The 20,975-nt window shown below is 37.8% G+C and overlaps 1 protein-coding gene across 5 annotated transcripts in view; it reads left to right on the top strand.

Moving 5' to 3' along the window:
* Positions 1-20,975, top strand: part of LOC145665261 (glutamate receptor ionotropic, kainate 2) — a 1,060,711-nt gene that overhangs the window by 888,817 nt on the left and 150,919 nt on the right. For all 5 annotated transcript variants that reach the window (XM_081732555.1, XM_081732559.1, XM_081732565.1 and 2 more), the window contains 2 exons: positions 5,585-5,737; positions 12,485-12,688. In XM_081732555.1, coding sequence (XP_081588681.1) covers positions 5,585-5,737; positions 12,485-12,688 — 357 coding nt within the window. The remainder of the gene's footprint in view (positions 1-5,584; positions 5,738-12,484; positions 12,689-20,975) is intronic.

Raw genomic sequence — 20,975 nt, forward strand, 5'->3', positions numbered from 1 at the left:
GTCGGTATCTTCGGTTGTTATAAAAAAAAAATGGCCCTATAGTGGCCAAACAGTCAGTGATTGGTGATTGTGTCCATTGAGAATATTTCTTAGGAACACAATATCTACAACATATCACGGTTTCAAGTAATTCCACCGAAATCCAATTTCCGTAAGAATTGTGCGGGGTCCTTTGTCATTTCGAAGGGGACATTGCCTCTTCAACCCTTTTCTCGCATAAATGACAAAACCCGTATTTCCTATTTTGAAGTCATCTTTGCATCGGCAGAATTTCGTTTCTTTAATGTGGCCCTTTTAATTAAGGGGACCCTTTTTTGAAAAGAGCCCCTTTGTCCCCTTAACCTATTTTCCGAAAGAAACAAAGAAAAATACGTGTCGATTTATTTTCGGTCAAGTAAATAGGTGACAAGTTTGAAGAAAATCGAATAACGAAAAAACCCTTGTGAAACTATCTCCTTTACACTTTCACTTTTTGGACTTCACGGTGAAGACGACCCCAAAGTCTTTAATTTCAGTTCTATTAAACATTATCATAGATAACCAAAATAAACTAAATATTTAATTTGAAATGTTTCGTTACCGAAGTAACTGTATGAGGGAGATAGTAAGAAATAAAATTCCCTGGACCTTATTTCTTGATTTAAATAATATTATGCTTCAGTTATTATTGAAATAATTGTATGAAGCAATATGTTAAAAAGAAAATAAAATTATCAGTTTTCTATAATCGATTTAGCTGATCTTACATAAGCAGTTATGTTTACTAGTGTAGTGCTTGTCCTGTGATTAAGTTCAGAAACTAGACTGACATGTGTCCAACAAATTATTTGTAGTTAAGTATTCCCGAATTTGGTCATTTACAAAATATTCAAAAACTTTAGAAAGCACAGGAAGGATACTGATAGGACGTAGTCTGCAATATTGTCAGCATAGTTCTTTTTTTTTCAAAGTGGCCGGCCCCCAGCGAGTTTCCGTACCATGGGGAAGGTGCCTGTAGAAAGAGAGTAATTAAACATGTCGATGATAGAATTCAGTATATGCGGTAGGATTTTCTTTACCATGGTTACTGACATATCATCTGTCCCAGTGGCTTGGGATTTAATTCTTTGGATCGCTTTTAATATTTACATGTGCAGGCTGTACGTGAGACAACGTGAACAGTAGGGGCGGATCCAGGGGACGATCGGGGCGATCTCCCCCCCCCCCCCAGAAGAGGAAACTTTCTTATTTTTTATATATAAATAAAACCCATCCCAAAGTTTGGAGCCCTTAAAAGTAACAATATGACAACCCACCGCCCCCCTCCCCCAGAAGTCGGTCCTGGATCCGCCCCTGGTGAACAGTGAGTTGTTTCTCGAAGCTACAGTATTAATTTATTGTCTGCTGTTTCATGGAGTCTTGTATCAATTGGTTTTGACAGAAACATTTGTTCAATTCATCTGGTGCATAGTTAATACGTTATTGCCTATATTCCTTCTAACTCGTAACACTTTTGAAATGTTTCCAAAGAACTGTTCCATTATTTTCTAATTCAAATATTTCATAGGTAAAACGCTGTTTAACCTTCCTTACTTCTTGAGTGAAACACTTTCTTAATATTCTATAGTTCTCGAATTTTGTATTGGGATTTATTGTGCTATCACTAGAAAGATCATTATTTTAACATGTCTCCTGTATGATCCATAGGCTTTATCTCTCCGTGGCATTAACAAACGTAACTCATCAGCTACCCATAGACAAGGATGTCGCGAAACTCGTTTCTTAACTACAGAGAAGCGTCTATCATGCAAATACAGGGTGATTTCTTAAAAAAAAAAAAAAAAAAAACTCACGGATTTCATTTGGGCCTAGAATTTCTAACTGAAATCCGATTTTCATGTGGCTTATGGCAAATGATCAACGAAGGATGGGAGGTTTATGGGGCTATGTTTACTGCTTTAAATTCATCCGGAATAATATCGACCACGCTCAAGAAAAACAGCAAAGATTTGGCAGTGTAAGGTTCCTTAAAATTGCAATGAGGTTATGGATTCTTGAAGCGAAATTGAAAAATACAAATTAAGTGTAAGTGAGAATACAAATTGGGTTAGTGGTAACACTCATAAATCACGTGTTGAATAGCTATAGCCGGTTTCTTGCCACAAACGACGGAGAAATTTCTTGGGTGACCTAAGGATTCGATAACTGACATCTTCCACAACACCCGCCTGCGGGGTCTGATGCTTCCCTGTCTCACTCAGAAGCGATCTTGTTTCTTGCAATTTCAGTTGAGTTAATTTTAAAGTTTAACGTCCCGTTCAGCAGTGAGGCTATATGAGACGTGGACCAACTGATTAACGTGGAATCCGAACCACATGAGCTCCCGCCGGAAATGGAACCCGGTTATTCACTAGCGACCAAGTTATGTTCCTGTCCGGGCAGAACGTGAAGCAAATTTGTTTTTAAATGCCCTTTGCGTAGCAACAACAGATTCCGTTCTCCAAAAACTTTTAACGATACGTTGCTTCAAAGAGTACACTATTCTCAGTGTCCTGATAATACTCACACAGTAGCACAGAACTATACAGCACAATTCCCAATACAATGGTCCAGTTTCCAGTTTCTTATTGACCGTGGCGAGGTTGCCATCTAACGAAGAAAACTCAAATCTCCACATTGTACCGCACCTCATTCCAATTGTAAAATACACTGGCAAATATTTGCTGTTTTTCTTGAGGCGTGGCCGATATTACCCAGGATGAATTTAAACAGTAAACATAGTTCCATAAATATCCCATCCTTTATTGATCATTTGCCACAGACCGCATGAAAATCGGACTTCAGTTAGAAATTCTAGATCCAAATGAAATCCGTGTTTTTTTTTTAATCGCTCTGTATTATTAAAGATGAAAACTGTGATAGTGACATATTAAAATACATAATGAGGAATTGAAATAAATAACTTCGATATACAACTACGAAAATCAGATAAAATTTAGGTTAATCAACGGATAGTGCAGCAAAGAAATTATGTGTTAGATTGTGAATGAATCTTTAACACTTAACAGATAGGCGAAAGGTATAAGCTTTTGATCAGAAAGAAATTCATCGGTATTTCTCTGCTCTTCTGTGTGTTGAAAGGGGTCGAAGCCGAGGGGTAAAGAGAGAAGAGCGCACCAAAAGGATTTGAAGAAGCGACCGATATCGGCTTTGGAGTCTGCAGATTTCAGAGCCGGGATCACAACCATAAATCCATCTTTGTGGATTGAGCTGCAGTGTTTGATCCCGTGTGCTCCTCTCTCCTCCGATGCTTTGTCCTTCAATGCCATCTCGCAGATCAATCTTTCTCTCTCTCTCTCTCTCTCTCCCTACAGGGTCTTCCTATTGATGACTGCAGCACTGACACAAACGAAAGGTGTCTCTGCCAGCCTCGTTACCCTTCCCACCACATTCCCGTCCCTTGAGAGAGCTGGGATTACTCAAAAAAAAAAAAAAAAAAAAATCAGCTGAATGACACAACTCAGCCACTTTCATCCCTTTGTAGGTTGGATTTCAAATACTTTTTTTTTTCTCTCGCACTGTTTCTGGTTGAATTCTGTTTCATATAACCTTAATACCAACTAAATTTAATAAATGACTATTTTATGATGATCCGTTTTCATCCTCTTTGTAATCTTCCATTATCGTCCATGATCCACAAAAATCTGATTAAATACATTTGAATAAGTTGTCAAATTAAATTGCTTCTGCCATATTTAATCTATTTTTATGAGTTTGTAATTAAGATCGTGAGTAGACTATAATTGTCATAGTCATAATTTTATTCTTGTCATAGACATCCAAGTCAAGTGTTTGAAGCTCCTTCGTAGCTACGCGGTTAGTGTACGCGCCTTTGGAGTGGGAGACCCGGGTTCGATCCCCGGCGGGAGCTTATGTGGTTCGGATTCCACGTCTCATATAGCCTCTCTGCTGAACAGGACCTTAAATTCAAAATCAACTCAAATCACCAATTCAAATGTTGTAGGTATGTAGTAATATGGATAGTTGGCTGTACGACCACAATTGGAGTTTTGGTATCGGTACAATCCAGGGGCACACCCACGAGGAATACCCCCCCCCCCCAAAAAAAAATCGTAACTCGGCATACATTTGTACACAATGTTAATACATTTATGCTTATTTATTAGAGAAAAAGTTGTAGACTACAGATTTGACCTTACTCTTCATCTGTACTATTTCTTTTCTGATAGAAACAACCTAATTTATATCATTTTTGTAAAGAATATACGTGCCAGTACTTTAATTTTTCCTGTAGAATAATACCCGTTCGATACTACATAAATATAGTGACTTGTATTACTGAACCTCCCCAAACCTCGGATCCCTCCCAACAAAAATGTCTGGATACGCGCCTGGTAGAGTCCATGCGGTCTAATTGGTTGAATATCGATCTTGCGGAAAGGGGGAGGGGGTGTTGTTAGACAGAGTCCGGACTGAATAGATAACTGGTTAATACATCGGGGATCTGAAATCAATTCTCGACTCATTACTATATTTTTCGCGTTTTGGATTGCGCAACTTCAAGCAGCAAATAATATGAAATAATATATTACACTGAAACACATGACACTTTTCTGACGTTCACTCCACGTCTTTCAACAAGAAAGAAAATGATCCAACTATAGTGATCTCTAGTGCGATTTTTAAACTAGTTGTCAGTCATCTTATGGTCTTATATTTGCATTCTCCCTCCCCCTCCAAAGAGAATAGTTACTTTTCAAGCTATATTTGTATTATTTACAGAAAACAAAACGCTTGGGATTCAGTTCCTATGTTACCAAACAGTACATTATGTCATGAAATAGTAATTACTTAAAAACAAACTTGATAAATTCTTGTAGGATATTGTTTTTACCTTCTACCACTATTTGTGCATAATTTGCACCAACCGTGATGGCAAAATTAAATTGCTCATCATATATTGTATGCTTTTGTCTCGATAAAGCAGCGCTTATTAGTTTCCCAATTCTTCGAATAACAGCCATAGTAATACTAACGCTTACACATTTTGGAATTTCTTCACTGTCAAAATCTTGATATAGGAGTGATTACAAGTTTTTCAATTCTTTGAAAGGCAATCTCAATATTGTAATAATTACGGCTTTTCGTTTCATTCAATATCAAGTTTTCAATAAGAATTGGTAAACTACCAGTATTATGAGTTCCCAATTCTTTGAATAGAGCAAGAGATTACATGTTTCTAATTCCTTGAATGACAGTCTTGGTATTGCACCGAAACCACTACAATTTTTCGCAACTCTTCAAATGATGTACTCTAGATATACCAATAATTCTTGTATTTTTTTTTAATTCTTTGGAATTCAGTCTAAACTATCAATAATTATAATTTTTCCAATTCTTTGAATGACAATCTCCTTATAGCAATGCTTACGAGTTTTTTTTCTCTTTTTTTTAATGAGAACAAAAATGTGATGCTCCAATAACAACTTGTACATCATCTACCTTGTTACTTCCAACCCAATTGCTGTCAGAACATTGTATTCTAATATAAGTACGGTATTGATTTATGTATTTGGTGTTTCAGGCTGAGCCAGCTCTGATGTATGACTCAGTCCACGTGTTCGCTCAGGGACTGACCGCCTTAGACCAAAGCTACACCCTGCGTCCAGTGAACCTCTCCTGTGACCTGGAGGAACCATGGGACGACGGCCTTAGTCTCTACAACTACATCAATGCTGTAAGTATGCAATAAACTTTGTAGATTGTGTCTCCATTTCTGTCAGCTACGTGACCAAAAACCTTGAATTAAGATTCTACTGCGCGGATGTGTAAGGCATTGTGCGATTCAACACCGCCGTATTTTGTTAGTGCGATTTATTCTCACGCACTCTTTCCTCTGAGTTCAATACGTGAAGTTCAGTTTGTCTCCAATAGTCATTTCCCACTCGCTGATGTGTGGTGTAGAAACGTGATTTTACAATTAGAGAAATAGTAGAGTGGAGAAGAGTGGAATACACAGGCGTTGCCCTGTGAACGCTTAGCCAAGTATCCACGAGTAGCATATGCCTGCAAAACCATCGTCTATGCTATTAATGATCTTTTTCGCCCTCACCACTGCTCTCTCTCTCTCTCTATATATATATATATATATACGCCACGTTTTTTGTCTGCTTCTCCTCTTCGGGTAATTTACACAGAAGCAGAGCAGCAAACTGTGACGTTGCAGAGCACTTAACTGCAAATGACGTCTCAAATATATATAAGAACAAGACAAAGTAGAGCATGTAACAAGTTCTCCGTACTTAGGTGGTTTTTTGAAGATACGAAATGCAAACGTGAAATGAAAGCAAAGAAAGAATTTCTATATAAGGTACCCGTATATGAAAGAGGAAGTCCTGACTGACTGAATGACTGATCAACCCCGGAGCCAAACCGCTTAAGCTAGAAACTTCAAATTTTGACAGAGGATAAGATTTGTAACATACGGTACCACTGAGGAAAAAGTTCGGAAGTTCAAAGGCAAAGAGAAAAATAGAAGTGGCAATTACTATATTAAAATGTTCATCCGTTTGAATCTCTGAAGGGTAGAGATATGAAATTTGATGTATGGATTTCTCATTTAAATTAATTAGATACGTGTTTCAGAATTATATATTGTATATGATCCAGAAAATAAAATCAGAGGGTGGGAAGAAAAGCTAGCGAGTATTCATGTTATTATAATCAGAGTCCATAACTCAGAATCTCTTAAGGTAAACGACATGTTTTCACTTCTAATAAAATTAACTAGCTGAACCTGTGCTGTTTACTTGGCTCATTGTTCTGTTATGACCATGAATCTCCTTCCCACTGTGCATGTCTCCTTACTCACACAGGTAAAGGACAGGAGACTCACAAAGGAAGTGAATTGCTGCGAAAACGAACTAAGCGCCACTTTCATACTTTTAAGAAAATTACGTTTAAAGGTTGATGTCCAGCATTAATGTAGCCGTAATCAAAAGTGAAATTATGTTTCCTTTTTTGGAAAGGTGTTGGTTTTCCTCTCTTTTCGATTGTGCAAAACGTTCTAATTCTTATCAGGAACCAATCGTCGCATTTACGTGGATTTTCAAAGTTTGGCGCTTAGTTCATTTTTGCATAACACGGTACATATGTAGAAGTAACACGATATTAAGTGGAAATATCTTTTGCTAATAAATCCATATCCGTCCGAGTACGCCTCATTGCGTCTCTTGAGGCCTTTGAATTTGCCAGCATGCAATAGGTTTTGTCATTCAGATTTAAGCAAAGCGCCTGCAATGTCCGTCGACCCGCCATACGTAACTTATCTACTGGTTGCCTAACGCCGTAGTTTCGTCCTGCAGCAATGTTAATCTTATGGGCTCAAAACGGGTCTTAATCTTGTGGACTTTCGAGATCTCATTGTCGAAAGGATTGGGGACAAACATATAAATCTAACATTTTAATATATAGATTAAAACACGCGTTTCATCGTGCGGCTGAATTGAAACTGATCTCCAGGCTATATTTTCGTAACAATAAATTTAGTTAACAACTTAATATTTTACCGCATTTATAAATGTGAAGGGTCCCTTCATTCCTAGCCGATTTCAATCCCAGCAATGGAGATGATTAAAAAGCCTCAAGCAAATATACACTCTATTGCATCAAAGTGGAAGAACTTTCTCGAAAAATTTTGTGGATATATTTTCATATCATATTATGTATATATAGAAAGTTAAAAGTTGGAGTAAATTTACCCCCTCCCCCACTTTATCCTCTTATCCTTGACCTATTTCAATCAAAAAATAGAGAAAATAATCGGGAATCCTTAACACGAGGATTTTAACCTATTACGGGAATAGTTATACGATAACAACTGAAAAAGTACAGGGTGTTTTAAAAAGAATGACCTGATTTTAAAAGTCCATATGTATTGATAAAAACAAACTACAAAAATGAGATAAATTGCAAAATACTCACAAAATCTTCAAGTTTTAGCTATGCTATTACAAATGTTCAATGTGTCCACCAGCAGTAACGCGAACAACATCTAGACGATAGCTAAATTCGTCATATTCTCTACACAAAGAAGCCTACCTGGACTCTTGCCTTTCCACAAGTATCCTGTCTCTTCAAATTGGCGATAGCAACGACTAATGCAGGGAAATCAATACCAAAACGCTGACGAAAGGAACACTGGAGTGAAATCACTGACTTAATCTTTGCAAGGGGGGAACGCGGTGGCTCAGCGGTAGAGAGTTCACCTCCGGGAGTTGGGGTCCCTGGTTCGATCCTAGCTCGCGCCGTGTGGACTTTGTGGTGGACAAACACCGTGCTCGTGGGTTTTCTCGGGGTTCTCCCGTTTCCTCCCACTTTCTTCATTCCACCATTTCATTCATTTTTCATTATCACCGTCTCCTTTAGCCTAACCGGCATAACCGTGGGACGTTAACTTAAAGATTTCATTTCATTTTTTAATCTTTGCAAACTGCAACACACAAAATACCTTCTTTTGAGCGGACGCCATCTTGACTGCAAACTGAAAAGTCGCATTAACGGCGATTTTTCTGAAACTCTAGGCCACACCCATTCAAACACCAATCATTTCCTTGCCGGCACGTCCCATGTTCCGTAATTGTTAACGTCCAAAATCAGGTCATTCCTTTTTGAAACACGGTGTATTTGGCTATTGCATTATATACAGTAATTTGCCAACTACCTTGTAGGTGGTTTCACTCCCTCCACGGCCACCATTTTCTTACCATCTTATTTTTGACCGATTTCAATACCAATTAATAGGTTTGTTTCCTAACACCGTAGGTAATAGTTCAAGTTTAACTAAAATCGGGTTTTTATGAAAGTTACCATTAAACAGACAAACACATATAACGTTCCATTGAATTGTAGAGACTCGTTTTTCGTCCTTTCAATTGCTTTGGTAGAATAGAAGAAAAATAATATCATTTTTTAAGATTTTCTGTTTTTTTCTTTTCTTTTTTTCTTTCTTTCTTTTTTCTTTTCTTTTCTTTTCTTTTTTTCTTTTTTTTTTTTTTTTTTGAAATTTTAAGATGACATTAAGAACAAATAATCTTGTTTGATAAAAACGATCTGGAGGAAACACTGTATAATATTCTTAAAAACGAAAAAAGTTTAGGAACTTCCTGTTTCCTTAGTAAATATTCATTTTGCGTTTTCACTTAATTACTTGGAGATGCTTTCCAACTTCCGAAATGAATTTGAAGGGAAAGTTCTAATCGAAACTCATTGATTGAACAGACGACGGAAGATATTGACTAACTTTCATTGCGAAGAAAGAACAGAATCAATAAATAGTTGGAAACTCTGTCGAGAGAAGAGAATTCAAATTATTCATGGAAATCAAAGCTGAATATCAATAATATTGACAAAATACATTCAATATTAAAAAAGGAACATTTTTTATTTTTATTTTGTCAGTATGAACGAAATGGAGTGACGTCCTAACTTTTCTCTAGTTACAGTTCTACAAAGTTTGAGCTTTTTTAATAGGCCAACTGTCGAGGAATTGTGTTTTTAAAGAAACTTTTAAAATACACCTGCTCAATGTATTCTTCGTTCCACCTTACTTCTAAACGATCATAAATAAAGTCGTGTAAAACTACACAAATCTGATTTGCTGCTGAGTTACTGACCCATGTATTACCGCGAACAAAACTGCATTCACAGTTCCAATTTTTCATAACTTTTGATGTTAGACAACCAACAATACAGTGAGAATTGCTAGGTTGAGAACTAAGTAAGGTGTTCTACAAGTGCTCTAGTTTGTTTAAAATATTCCAGTGTAGTAAACTGCATAAAAGTAGAATAAAATCCAAAGCCTTAGCAATGAATAAAAGATCGGGAAGAATACATAGTCTTGCTGTACTGTTATGCGGGGTTACAACCACAGTTAATTATCTCAATTATAAGTTCTTTCTAAATTAATGTGGGGATAGCACCTCGCATGGCGAGAGAGAATGTACATAGGGATCCGAATAGTACAGCGCTTAACTAATTATCAGGGACGAGTGAAATGAAATGCATGTTTTCTAATGAAAAAGGTTACAGAGACGTAAAGGTTAGGGAAGGAAAAGTTTTACTGTACCTCAGCCATACCGATGTGATTAGCTTCTTTCAATGCCGGGTGATGCCTTGTCCTCCAATCAGTTAAATCAAGAACCTCTCGTCTTAAGGACAGCGGCTCCCAGATGTTCTGGTCTCTTTGGAATGACATCACTGTCATGAAATGGATGGTGAGAGCTCAGGCGTATCAACCGTCTTCCAATCGCAGTCAAGACGGCTCTTTAGAAGAGCAGTCCAAAAGTGTGTTCCTAACGACTTCTGCCACACTTCTTACCTCGAGGGTTCCGTGTCTCCTGGTTTTGTTCCATTTTCCTGCTTTTGTTTTTTTCCTGGTCCTTAGCACGTGGGTGATTAGCTCATCAAAGTTATCTTGGTTAATGGAGAAGTCTATGAATTGCTGAAACGGTGTGGCTCAGTTTGTTTTGAGGAAATTACAGATACTAGGAAGAGAATGGTAAGCATGAATTTGTAATAGGATGAGGCGTCAACATAAGGAAGTCTCTTCTTTATTATTAAATGATTATAATTTCTGGTTTGTAGGATACAAAGAACATATAGAGAGAATTCAAAATAGACGCTAAGCCTGCTATCCTCTACAATAGTTTAGTATCTACAGAGTGATTGATATGAAAAAGTTACAAAGTTATCTTATTTAACCTTAGACATACCAAGAAAAATCAATGTTGTTCGAACTTTTATTTTGTAAAAGAATGGAAGTATGAATGCATTTTGTTCGCGTAATATATATTCATATAAAATATATTATCACTAGAAATATAATTTTACTATACCTGTAAAACAACATAAAAGATACTATAATTAAATACAGTTACGAAGACAGACATTACGATATAATGTGTAAGACGTATGGCGGTAGAGCATAATGAGCAGGGCTGGAAATTTTAGGGGCAATTTTCAGAAGAAAAAGAAAGGTGATAAAATAAGGCAAGAAAAAGGATAAAAAGGTACTATTTTCTTCAACTATATTGATAACTACCCTTTAATCTAATTGAAAAAATTAACGTACCTCTCTCTCTTTATCTCTTTCTTTATTTCTTTCTTTCTCTCTCTCTTTCTCTCTCTCTCTCTCTCTCTCTCTCTTTCTCTCTCTCTGTGTGTGTGTGGTGTGTGTGCCATTCACTCTTATATATAATGACTATACTTGCAGAAACAACTTGTAAAGAACTAAACGGTAATATATAAATTGTCTTAACACGATTTAAATGTCGTTTTTGAATTAACACGATTTATATATTGTTTCTGTCTTAACACTGTTTAAATATCGTTTCCGTCTTAACACTATTGAAATGTTATTTCTGTCTTACACTGTTTAAATGCCATTTCTGTGCCCATATCCTCATTAGATACATCGTAAGTTCAGATCGTTTTGAATACTTCTAGGGTAGTACCTATTAACCACTGCCAGGATACATTCTAGATATTTTTTGGTTACTGATAGAACATTTTTGGACATGTTACACAATTTCCAAAAGTCGTTTCTAAAAGATATCAAAATCATATTTACAAACTGATTTGTTTGTCAGTGTAAGCATTTTTCTATTCAGAAGCAAAACGTCTTTGTAGATCCAGAAGCTTATACATGTGTTGTTCCAAATTCTGAATAGCAGTCATCATAACCAAGGAGATAAAAATAGTTCTATCTGCAAATCATGAAATTGCATTTGCATTTCGATCCAGACAAAGCACAAACCACTTAATATTGTCAAAATTTTCGCACAAGAAACCTCATACTTAATCCACAATAACTAGGAAATTTGGAGTAAAATTTTTAAGAGTAACAATAAATAGAGGGATGAGATTAGGGGCAGATTGAGGGAATGGATGGATGGAAAAAGGAGAAGGTGCTGGAAAATTATCTGTGTTCGCAACTGGAAGTAACATTTGACACCTTCGTACTACAAGTTTTTACTCTAAAAGAAAACCTGCACGCATAAATTTCCTAACTCTAGTAATAAGATTACTGTATAACTATTCATGTGATTTGTTCGTTTTTAAAAACTAGATAATGCATGTCATTGGACAGTGACTAATGATAGAACCAATATAATTAAACTTAAATTTTGTTCACATTTAAAGCACTATCGTGCATACCGTATATCGTACCCATCGTAAACTTTAAAACTAAAATAACGTTTTTCCTATATAATTATTATATTAATGAATTCAAAAACAGATGGAGCTAGTTACAATTACAGTTATTATAATGTTTTACTGTCGCTATCTATTATTGAATTAGTTGAACTATTTCAAGAGCTGGAATTAACTAACAGTTTCCAAACTCTTTAATGTATTAGTTTTATTAATATATAAACTTTTATGTTAATAGTTTGAATAATTGTGGATTGTTTTTATTCTGAAGGCGACGACGCACGGCTTGACGGGAAATATAGAGTTCAACGAAGGGAAGCGCAGCAACTTCAAAGTGGACCTTCTGAAGCTGAAACGAGAGGAACTGAAGAAAGTTGGCGAGTGGACGTCCAGCGGAGGAATCAACATCACAGATGACGAGGCCTTCTACGAAACAACCGTCACCAACATCACACTCATCGTCATGACACGAGAGGTAAGTTTATTTCACTTTTCTTAACATTTAAAATATTGTGTATACTGTAATTCTGATTGTCTGTAACAGAGATGTAGTGGGACAGTGGTTCAAGTAGGTCAAGGTTTGTGAGTGGGTCGGTGAATGATGGGTCAACAGGACGTGACCCACTGCGACCCATAACCCACTGTAACCCACTGTGACCCACCGATTCATCATGATCCACTCTGACCCACCGACCCACACTGTTCAGTTCATTCTAGACAACATCTAAACACTGGTGAATTTGTCTACGTTTTACTTTCAAGACCTCCGTTTTTCTTCCTTTTTTTCATTTATTTCTATTTATTTACCTGAGATGAGTATATCTAAGTGAAAAAGAACTTCAGGCACTTTCGGATATAGATATTTGTCATTGTAATACCAACAACAGAACTTACTACTTGGCTTTTGAGACAGTGTTTTTTTTTTTTTTTTTTTTTTTTACGTTGGTCTACTTCAACCTGATTTAAGACTTTCAAATTTCATCCTATTTTCCACTAAAAAGTATATGTAATTCAACAAGGAAATAATTATATATAATAATTAATTTGAAATTCATCATAATATATCCCATTATAAATATTTTACCATTTTATATGGTAAAGGTCAGATCCACAGATATTGTAATAGAGCGATCCTTGAGTGATTGACTGTAGAAATTCAAACTTCAATTAGCGATTTCATAGCCTTGTTTTATTACAACCAGAAGTTATAAAAATCTACTATTACTTCATTTTTTATGATTGATCTCTACTTTACAAAATCGGTGAGAAAAACGAAGGATTGCTTTTAGAGTTGGATTCAGCTTCCGAGAACAGGTTCCATTTCCCTGACTTATTCCTCTGTTGCAACCAGGAGTTATGAATCTAGTATTTCGGGATTCAAAATTTAATTCGGTTAGTTTAGAAGCCTACATATCTCACTTCTTTTTCCAAAGACAATTTCCTCGATCAGCTCACAATGTCTTTTCGAATTGTTTACACTGATTACATCAACCAGACTGTGGAGTCACAGAATATGGAGTTGGAACTCAGTGATCACATGGTTACGGTAGTATCTGGAATCATACAACCTGAATCCCAAAATATGCCCACATTGTATGCCCCATAGCAATTCCCCAAATACTACCTCACCTCAACTCCCATCTTTATTTAAATTTCCTTCAACATGCCAGGATTCACAGAAGTTTCACCGATTACACTTTCCTCTAAATCCAGAAACTTCACAGAATATACTTAAGATTCTAAATATTCTAATTTCACGTCCCATGATTGATCCCTTTAGTTTAAGGGAGACAATAATTAACTTTTCTGCGCCTGCCGGGGATTTGAACGAAATCGTAGCTCTCACATTGGGGACCCTGTTAACCCTCTAATTTATCACAGAGTCGTAACTGATACATTATTGGAAAGCATATGGAACATTGATTCCAACATTGATGTTAACTTTGTGCAATTCCCGCCCTATTGGAGAAAAAAAAGAAAAAGAAGAAAAGAAACAAAAAGTCCTAAAAATATTAAAAAGCAGAATTTGGGGGCCCAGGAAACCCTTGCAGTCACCCTCCTCGCTCCCCCCAGCACCACGATAGTAGCACATTATATTCACAATTTTTGCTGCACACATCATGGACAAAAAAAAATATGCTTCTAGACCAATTCAGTGAAGAGATGTATTGTCTTGTATGGAACTGGCCTAAAATTAACCTAATTTATGTGAAAACACTAAGACTCAAAACATTGGCCAACTTAGATACTGTGGGAGAAAACAGAAGTACCTCGAGAAAACCCACGGCCACGATGTTGTCCACCACAAACTTACTTAAGATTTCAAAATTCCTTGCAAGTGAAGTTCATTAGTTTCAGATTAATTGGTATCTTTACCCTTTTCAGGTTCTCTTTTCCTGAAAACAGTATCCTTCTATAATAAGAAAATTACAGAACCATCAACTTCTGACTTTATAGCTACCAAATTCATTGGCTAGTGTTTAGTGCTTTTCCTTCGCGACTGGGAGATTCCGGGTACGAGTGTTGCTTGCTGAAGTTTTTTGCTTGCTGAAGACATTTTTACCGATTTATTTTGTCGTTTTCTTCCAACTCGAAACAGAATATCGTAATGGGTGCTCATAAACATTACTGAATTTGAGAATATCTGCAGTGGGTTCTTGCTCTCGTGATCTCGATGTGATATTGAAGTAAGACAAATCATATTGATGTTAGTTTCTTGTATTGGGTTTGTAGTAGGAGCGTAGCGACAGTTTTCGAACAAAATTCAATAAATCTCGGCCGCATAGAAACAGTATTTGCCGCTTGTGTCAAGTAGTTTAAATCCAGTGGCCGTTTTGTGCGCCAAAATCTGACTTTATCAAGTATTGAATTGGAGTGCACAAAACGCAACGATGTCCCAACACTGATGTGGCCACCAAGAGAACCAGATTTAGCGGTCTTTTTGTTGATACATCAATGGTTAATTGTGTTTGCTTCCAGGGGCCGCGGTGGCTCAGTGGTAGAGCGTTCACCTCTGGTGCTTGGGGTCCCGGGTTCGATCCCAGCCCCCGCCAAGTGAACTTTGTGGTGGACAAACACCGTGTGCGTGGGTTTTCTCGGGGTTCTCCCGTTTCCTCCCACTTTCTTCATTCCACCATTTCACTCATTTCTCATTATCACCGTCTCCTTTAGCCTAACCGGCATAAACGTGGGACGTTAAACTTAAAGATTTCATTTCATTTCATGCGTTTGCTTCCTATGCTACTTGACAAACTAGATTAGTGCGTATCTGAAGCAGTGGATTCGCTTTTCAAGAATATTCTGAAGTGTGTCTGGCCAGAACTTGTGCATCTTTTTGATGTCTTCTTGCCACCAATAGCTCCAACATCGAACTCTTGTAATGATAAGGTGAGAGAGTTAGATATTTTGTTTCATGACATTATAATTTTAGTGTGTCATGTCATATAGAAATAAATTCGATGTTATTTTGCACCATCACTTTTGAATCATCCTATATGCGTAGGCGGAACAGTACATATGATTTCACATGAGAATAATGTTTGTTGAAACAGCCGCTGGAAGGTTCAAAGTTCAACACTGTCCGATTGCCTTCTCTGTTTTGATTTTTGAGTTTTTTTTTTCGTCCTTGTGCAATACGAGGTTATGAAGAATAGGCTCAACTATTAGGCTGGCCATACATTGAACACAGGCAGAATAGCCAACACAAGCATATAGATTCAAAGATAGGCAGGATAGGATGTGGAAAGAAAGAGCTGAGTCAATTGATAGTGTATGTGAATCACAGTGTTGGAGATGTTTTTGTATAACACGTGCTCGAGTGAATACGTGGTATGAAGTTTTGTTGCATTGTTCACAGTATTGTATCTAAGGTCGGCTGTCCTGGCCTCTCGTTAAGGTGAGTTTCGAACTACGACCAATTTGAATCTGCTACAGTTCGTCGATGGTGCAGACTGCCATGCAGAATAGCCCTTACAGTATAGGCCGTTACCCACCTCACTATCTAGCCTTCAAGAGCTCTGCCTTACAGGATTATCACCCATTCTAGTTTTGTCTTGTCTTGTAACGACAGCTGTGGTTTTAAAAGGAAGTTCACTGCCTTCTTAACCAAGTCGACTATTGTACTAGAAATTGTTATAAGGTTGATAAATTGTATTAAACAAGGAAATTGTTTGCACTAAGAAACATGGCCACGACAGGAGCCGTAATCAAAATGGCGAGGGCATAACTCTAAAATCGCCCCTGTTAAATGATGTTGTTATAAAGTTCAATCCATTGTAGACAATAAAAGTAGTGACTCCAGGAGTGTATATACACTAGAAAGATTGAAGCCATAATGAAATAAAGCAAAGAACACCATTTCTATTAAACGAAAACATAGTACGAAACGAAAGCTCGAGAAAAACAACCGAACCCTGACGTGATGTGGGTTCGAAATCTGCATTCCAGTCCTTCCTTATTATTGTAAATTTATCTAAAAATTACATAAAAATGAAAGTGACTATCAACATAGATGAGGTTCGGGCCTGGGATATTTTTTATCATTTCGCTTTGAAAGTACATCTTGAGAGAGGAGGATATATATATCAGGGATGCAAATAACCACTCGTCCGGGGCGAGTGGTTTATTTATGCGGGCGAGTATTTAATATCATACTGAAGGAAAGTAAACGATTTCTATTGTGGGATGTGGGGGCTAGTAGCTTTTTTCTTGGGCCAGTAGAAGTTTGTTGTTTATTTGCATTCCTGATATACAAGGTCTGTATGATAAGTAATGAGACTCGCCGCGCCGCGGCGCGCGTGTCGCTGGAGCGGGTTTGTCGGTGATGGAGGATGTAGGGGGGGGTCCGAGCAAAGCAACGCACCGCGCGTCAGTTGGCTCCGAGCCTTAGTGGAGCGCGGACAAGCCTTGGACAAAGCCCTTGTGAACATTCTTGTCACGGCGGAAAATCAACAAACATGGAGGGTTCCATCGAACAGCGTTATGCGATCAAATTTTGCGTTCGCCTGGGGAAAACGGCTACTCAGACGCTTTCTCTCATCACGGAGGCCTACAAAGAGGAAGCCCTATCCAAAGCCCAGGTGTTTCGTTGGCACAGTGCGTTCCGGAACGGCCGGGAAAGCGTTGAGGATCTGGAGAGGGCTGGACGCCCGACAACAGTGACTACGGACGAAACTGTGGCAAAAGTGAGGGATCTCCTGAACTCAGACCGTCGATTATCGTTGAGATTGATTGCTGATGAACTCGATATGAACCACACAACAGTGCACAAGATTGTGACGGAACAATTGGGAATGAGAAAAATCTGTGCGAAACTGGTGCCGCGAGTGTTGACTGACGAACAAAAGCAACGACGTGTTGATTGTTGTCAGGAACTGTTGAACCTCATGAACAGTGACCCTAACTTTGAAGATGACGTCATAACAGGTGACGAGTCGTGGGTGTTCCAGTACGACCCTGAAACGAAACGTCAAAGCGTGGAGTGGCACACTCCTGAGTCCCCGCGCCCCAAGAAGGCCAGAATGTCGAAGTCAAAGGTGAAAACAATGTTGATTGTTTTTTTTGACAATGTGGGGGTGGTCCACAAGGAGTTTGTACCCCAAGGACAAGCCGTCAACGCCGCCTTCTACAAACAAGTCCTTGAGAGACTGCACAGGAGCGTCAAGCGGAAAAGACCGGCGATCGCTAGCCGGTGGAAGTTGCATCACGACAATGCCCCTGCCCACACCGCCTTCTTAGTGACCTCCTTTTTGACCCGGATTGGGGTGGAAGTCCTTCCACAACCACCCTACAGCCCAGATGTGAGCCCGGCCGACTTCTTCCTCTTCCCGAAGCTGAAGCCACGCTTGAAAGGAACCCGTTTTGCAGACGTCACAGCCATCCAAGCAGCCGTGACCACATTTCTAAAGGACATGCCGGCTGCTGACTTCCAGGGGGCGTTTGCAGCGTGGAAACATCGATTGCAGAAGTGCATCGACGCAAGAGGAGAGTACTTCGAAAGCTTTTAAGTCCCTGTACAGATCAGATCAATAAAACAATGTTTCCAGACCTGGTCTCATTACTTATCATACAAACCCCGGGATTTTCTGAGGGGGGTGCACCAAATAACTGCCAGTACATTTGAATTAAATTTAAGGTTTTAAATGCCTTTAGACATCTGTGGTGTGATTGAGGAATTACCCTGGCAATGCTAAATGTCTGCTCCCCATGAATCCTTTTCGTTCAACCTTCAGAAAATTGACTGAAACTATTGATTTTGCAAAACTCACTGCTAGCTTCTCACTTTAGGTAGTGTATATTTACAAACGACCGATATTACTGTTGAATCCATAATTTTCAGTATCGCTGAGATGAACAGTGACATTCCCGATGCCATTTAAATTTAAATTCAGTCCAGCAACTTGGCGAAAGGAAAGGCAAAGATATATAAAAACGATCGAAAATGACCGATATTAGTGTCGAATCCATAGTTTTCGGGATCGCTGAGACGAACAGTAACACTTCCGATGCCGTTTAAATCCAAATCCAGCCCCCATTAGTACTTCTAATAGGGCAAGGTGACACGTAATAATAATCGAAAATGACCGATATTAGGCTCGAATTCATAGTTTGTAGGGTCCCTATGTTGATTGGTGACAGCTTTGATGCCCGTTATGTCGAAAATGAAATATATTCTGCCCGTGCGAAGAACGGGAATTCTGCTAATTGTTGATAAATTGGCCTGTTTTGCTATAACTGAAAGTTTGTTTCATAAATTAACCAAATGCTCGAAAGCGTGTTTAAAATTTCTGATAAAACACTTCTAGCCACTTCTAAGGTCAAGAAAATCCATTAATCGCATTTATTTAATATGTTTTTAATGGCAGTAGTTGTTCCTCACAAATAGTTTTATATCTCTTTCGTGTGTATTTGTTATCCCCACTTTTATGGAACGGAATACTTCTGACAAATCCAAGAACATTGCAGAACTTCTTAGCAACGCTGATAGCTTCATTAAGCCAGACAATCGGAAAAGCTGCCTCGAATAGCCTCTTCCAGAGTGACCGGACGTCTTGTATAAGCTTCCCTCCTCCTCGTTTGTTCCACACAAAGAAAGAATGAGAGAAACAGACGCCCAGTGGCGGAGTGGAAGGGGCATCCCAAATGAGGAAGAGCTCCTTCTTCTGTTCTGTTAAGGATGAAGTGAAAATTCTTTAATTACTGTCGTTTTCTGACTTCTTCCGGCAAAACAAAGATAAATGGACGAGAAAGATAAAATTAATGTCGACTACAAACTTCCATTTTCTTTTCTCATCACCAAAAAGAAAAGATTTTCTTCTTTTTTTTTAAAAAAAAAGAAAGAAAAGAAAAATGAAAAACTAAATATATTCGTATATAAGAAGAAAACTTAACAGGATTTTTCTCTAAATCAACTAAGTACGTTTCAAATTCATTCCGATTATGTTTCAAGTTTAAAAATTAATCATACGTATTTGAAATGATAGTATATAACAGTAAAAGTGTTATGAAATACAGTTCCAAACATGGCAACAATAATACGTATATGTTGTTTAGGACAATGGTCTCGAACGTAAGATACCATTTCTTGGTGGCCAGACCTGCACATTTATGCTGTTACTAGGTCTATATAATAAGCAGGGAAACTATCAATTATAGACGTGTATTTGTGATATACAACGAAGAAATCGACATGAGCCTGTTGGTTCAAGAGTTATTAAGTTTTATTCGTTTTCATATATTTAGCCTCCTCCCCCTCCCCTCCCCTAAGTTCTAATATCAAAATGAAATAATAAAAATCTTCTCAGGTTCGAACTTCATCTATGTTGAAAATTTGATTGAGATTGATCGGGTGTATCGAGAGTTATTAACTCACGAACATGGTCACTTTTATTTTTATATTTATTGATTTTTGTATATCTTCCCCTCCTCCCCATTCCCTACGTTGTTCCGTCAAAGTGAAAGGGTAAAATCCATCCCAGACACGAACGCCATCTATATTGAAAATTTGATCGAGATTGGTCGCTTGATTCAAGAGTTATTAAGTTTTATTTATTTTCTTATTATTCCCCATCTTCCCTCTCCCCTGAGTTCTACCATCAAAGTGAATATATTAATGCCACATTGACTTGATCCCTAGTCTTCCGTTGCAAGCGCTGCTATCGGCTGAAGGAATTCCACTCGCTTTCCCTCGCTTAGCAACAGATGAACCCTTATTGGCTCAACGCGTGGGTGTGTGAGGGTGTGAGCTTTAGTTCGCATTTTTGCCACGGCTCAAGACATTTTGGCAGCATAATAGCTAAATTCGCTTCCAGGCCAGAGCTGCATCTACGTCAAAAATTTGGTCGAGATCGGTCGGGTAGTTCAAGAGATTAAGAGTCACAAACATAGTCACTTTCAATTTGGATCTGAAGTTTTTTGTTCACAGACACCGCTATTAATATATAAATAAGTTTTGGGGGTTGCTAAAGTTAGTTTTATCGGACTGTGGACCTTAATATTTTTTTTTTTTAAAAAATCCAACTTATGTTCACATTTAATAACTATAATAGGGCCTATGTGGTGAACCAATTAGTTGTGTATGTCTCAACAAAAATGATTCCAAATTTTTGACCTACTACATAGTGATGCTAATTTAGTCTATATTTGCCTAATCTAGCCTATTTGGAGAGGCATTTATCCATAGAAATCTACGAAATGCTTATAGCCTTAAATATAGCTTATTTTATGAAGCTCTCTTGCCATTTTTTACCTTTATTATTAGCCGT

Source organism: Thermobia domestica, chromosome 1 (genome assembly GCF_964235325.1).
Source record: "Thermobia domestica chromosome 1, izTheDome1.hap1.1, whole genome shotgun sequence".
NCBI classification, from domain to species: Eukaryota; Metazoa; Arthropoda; class Insecta; order Zygentoma; family Lepismatidae; genus Thermobia; species Thermobia domestica.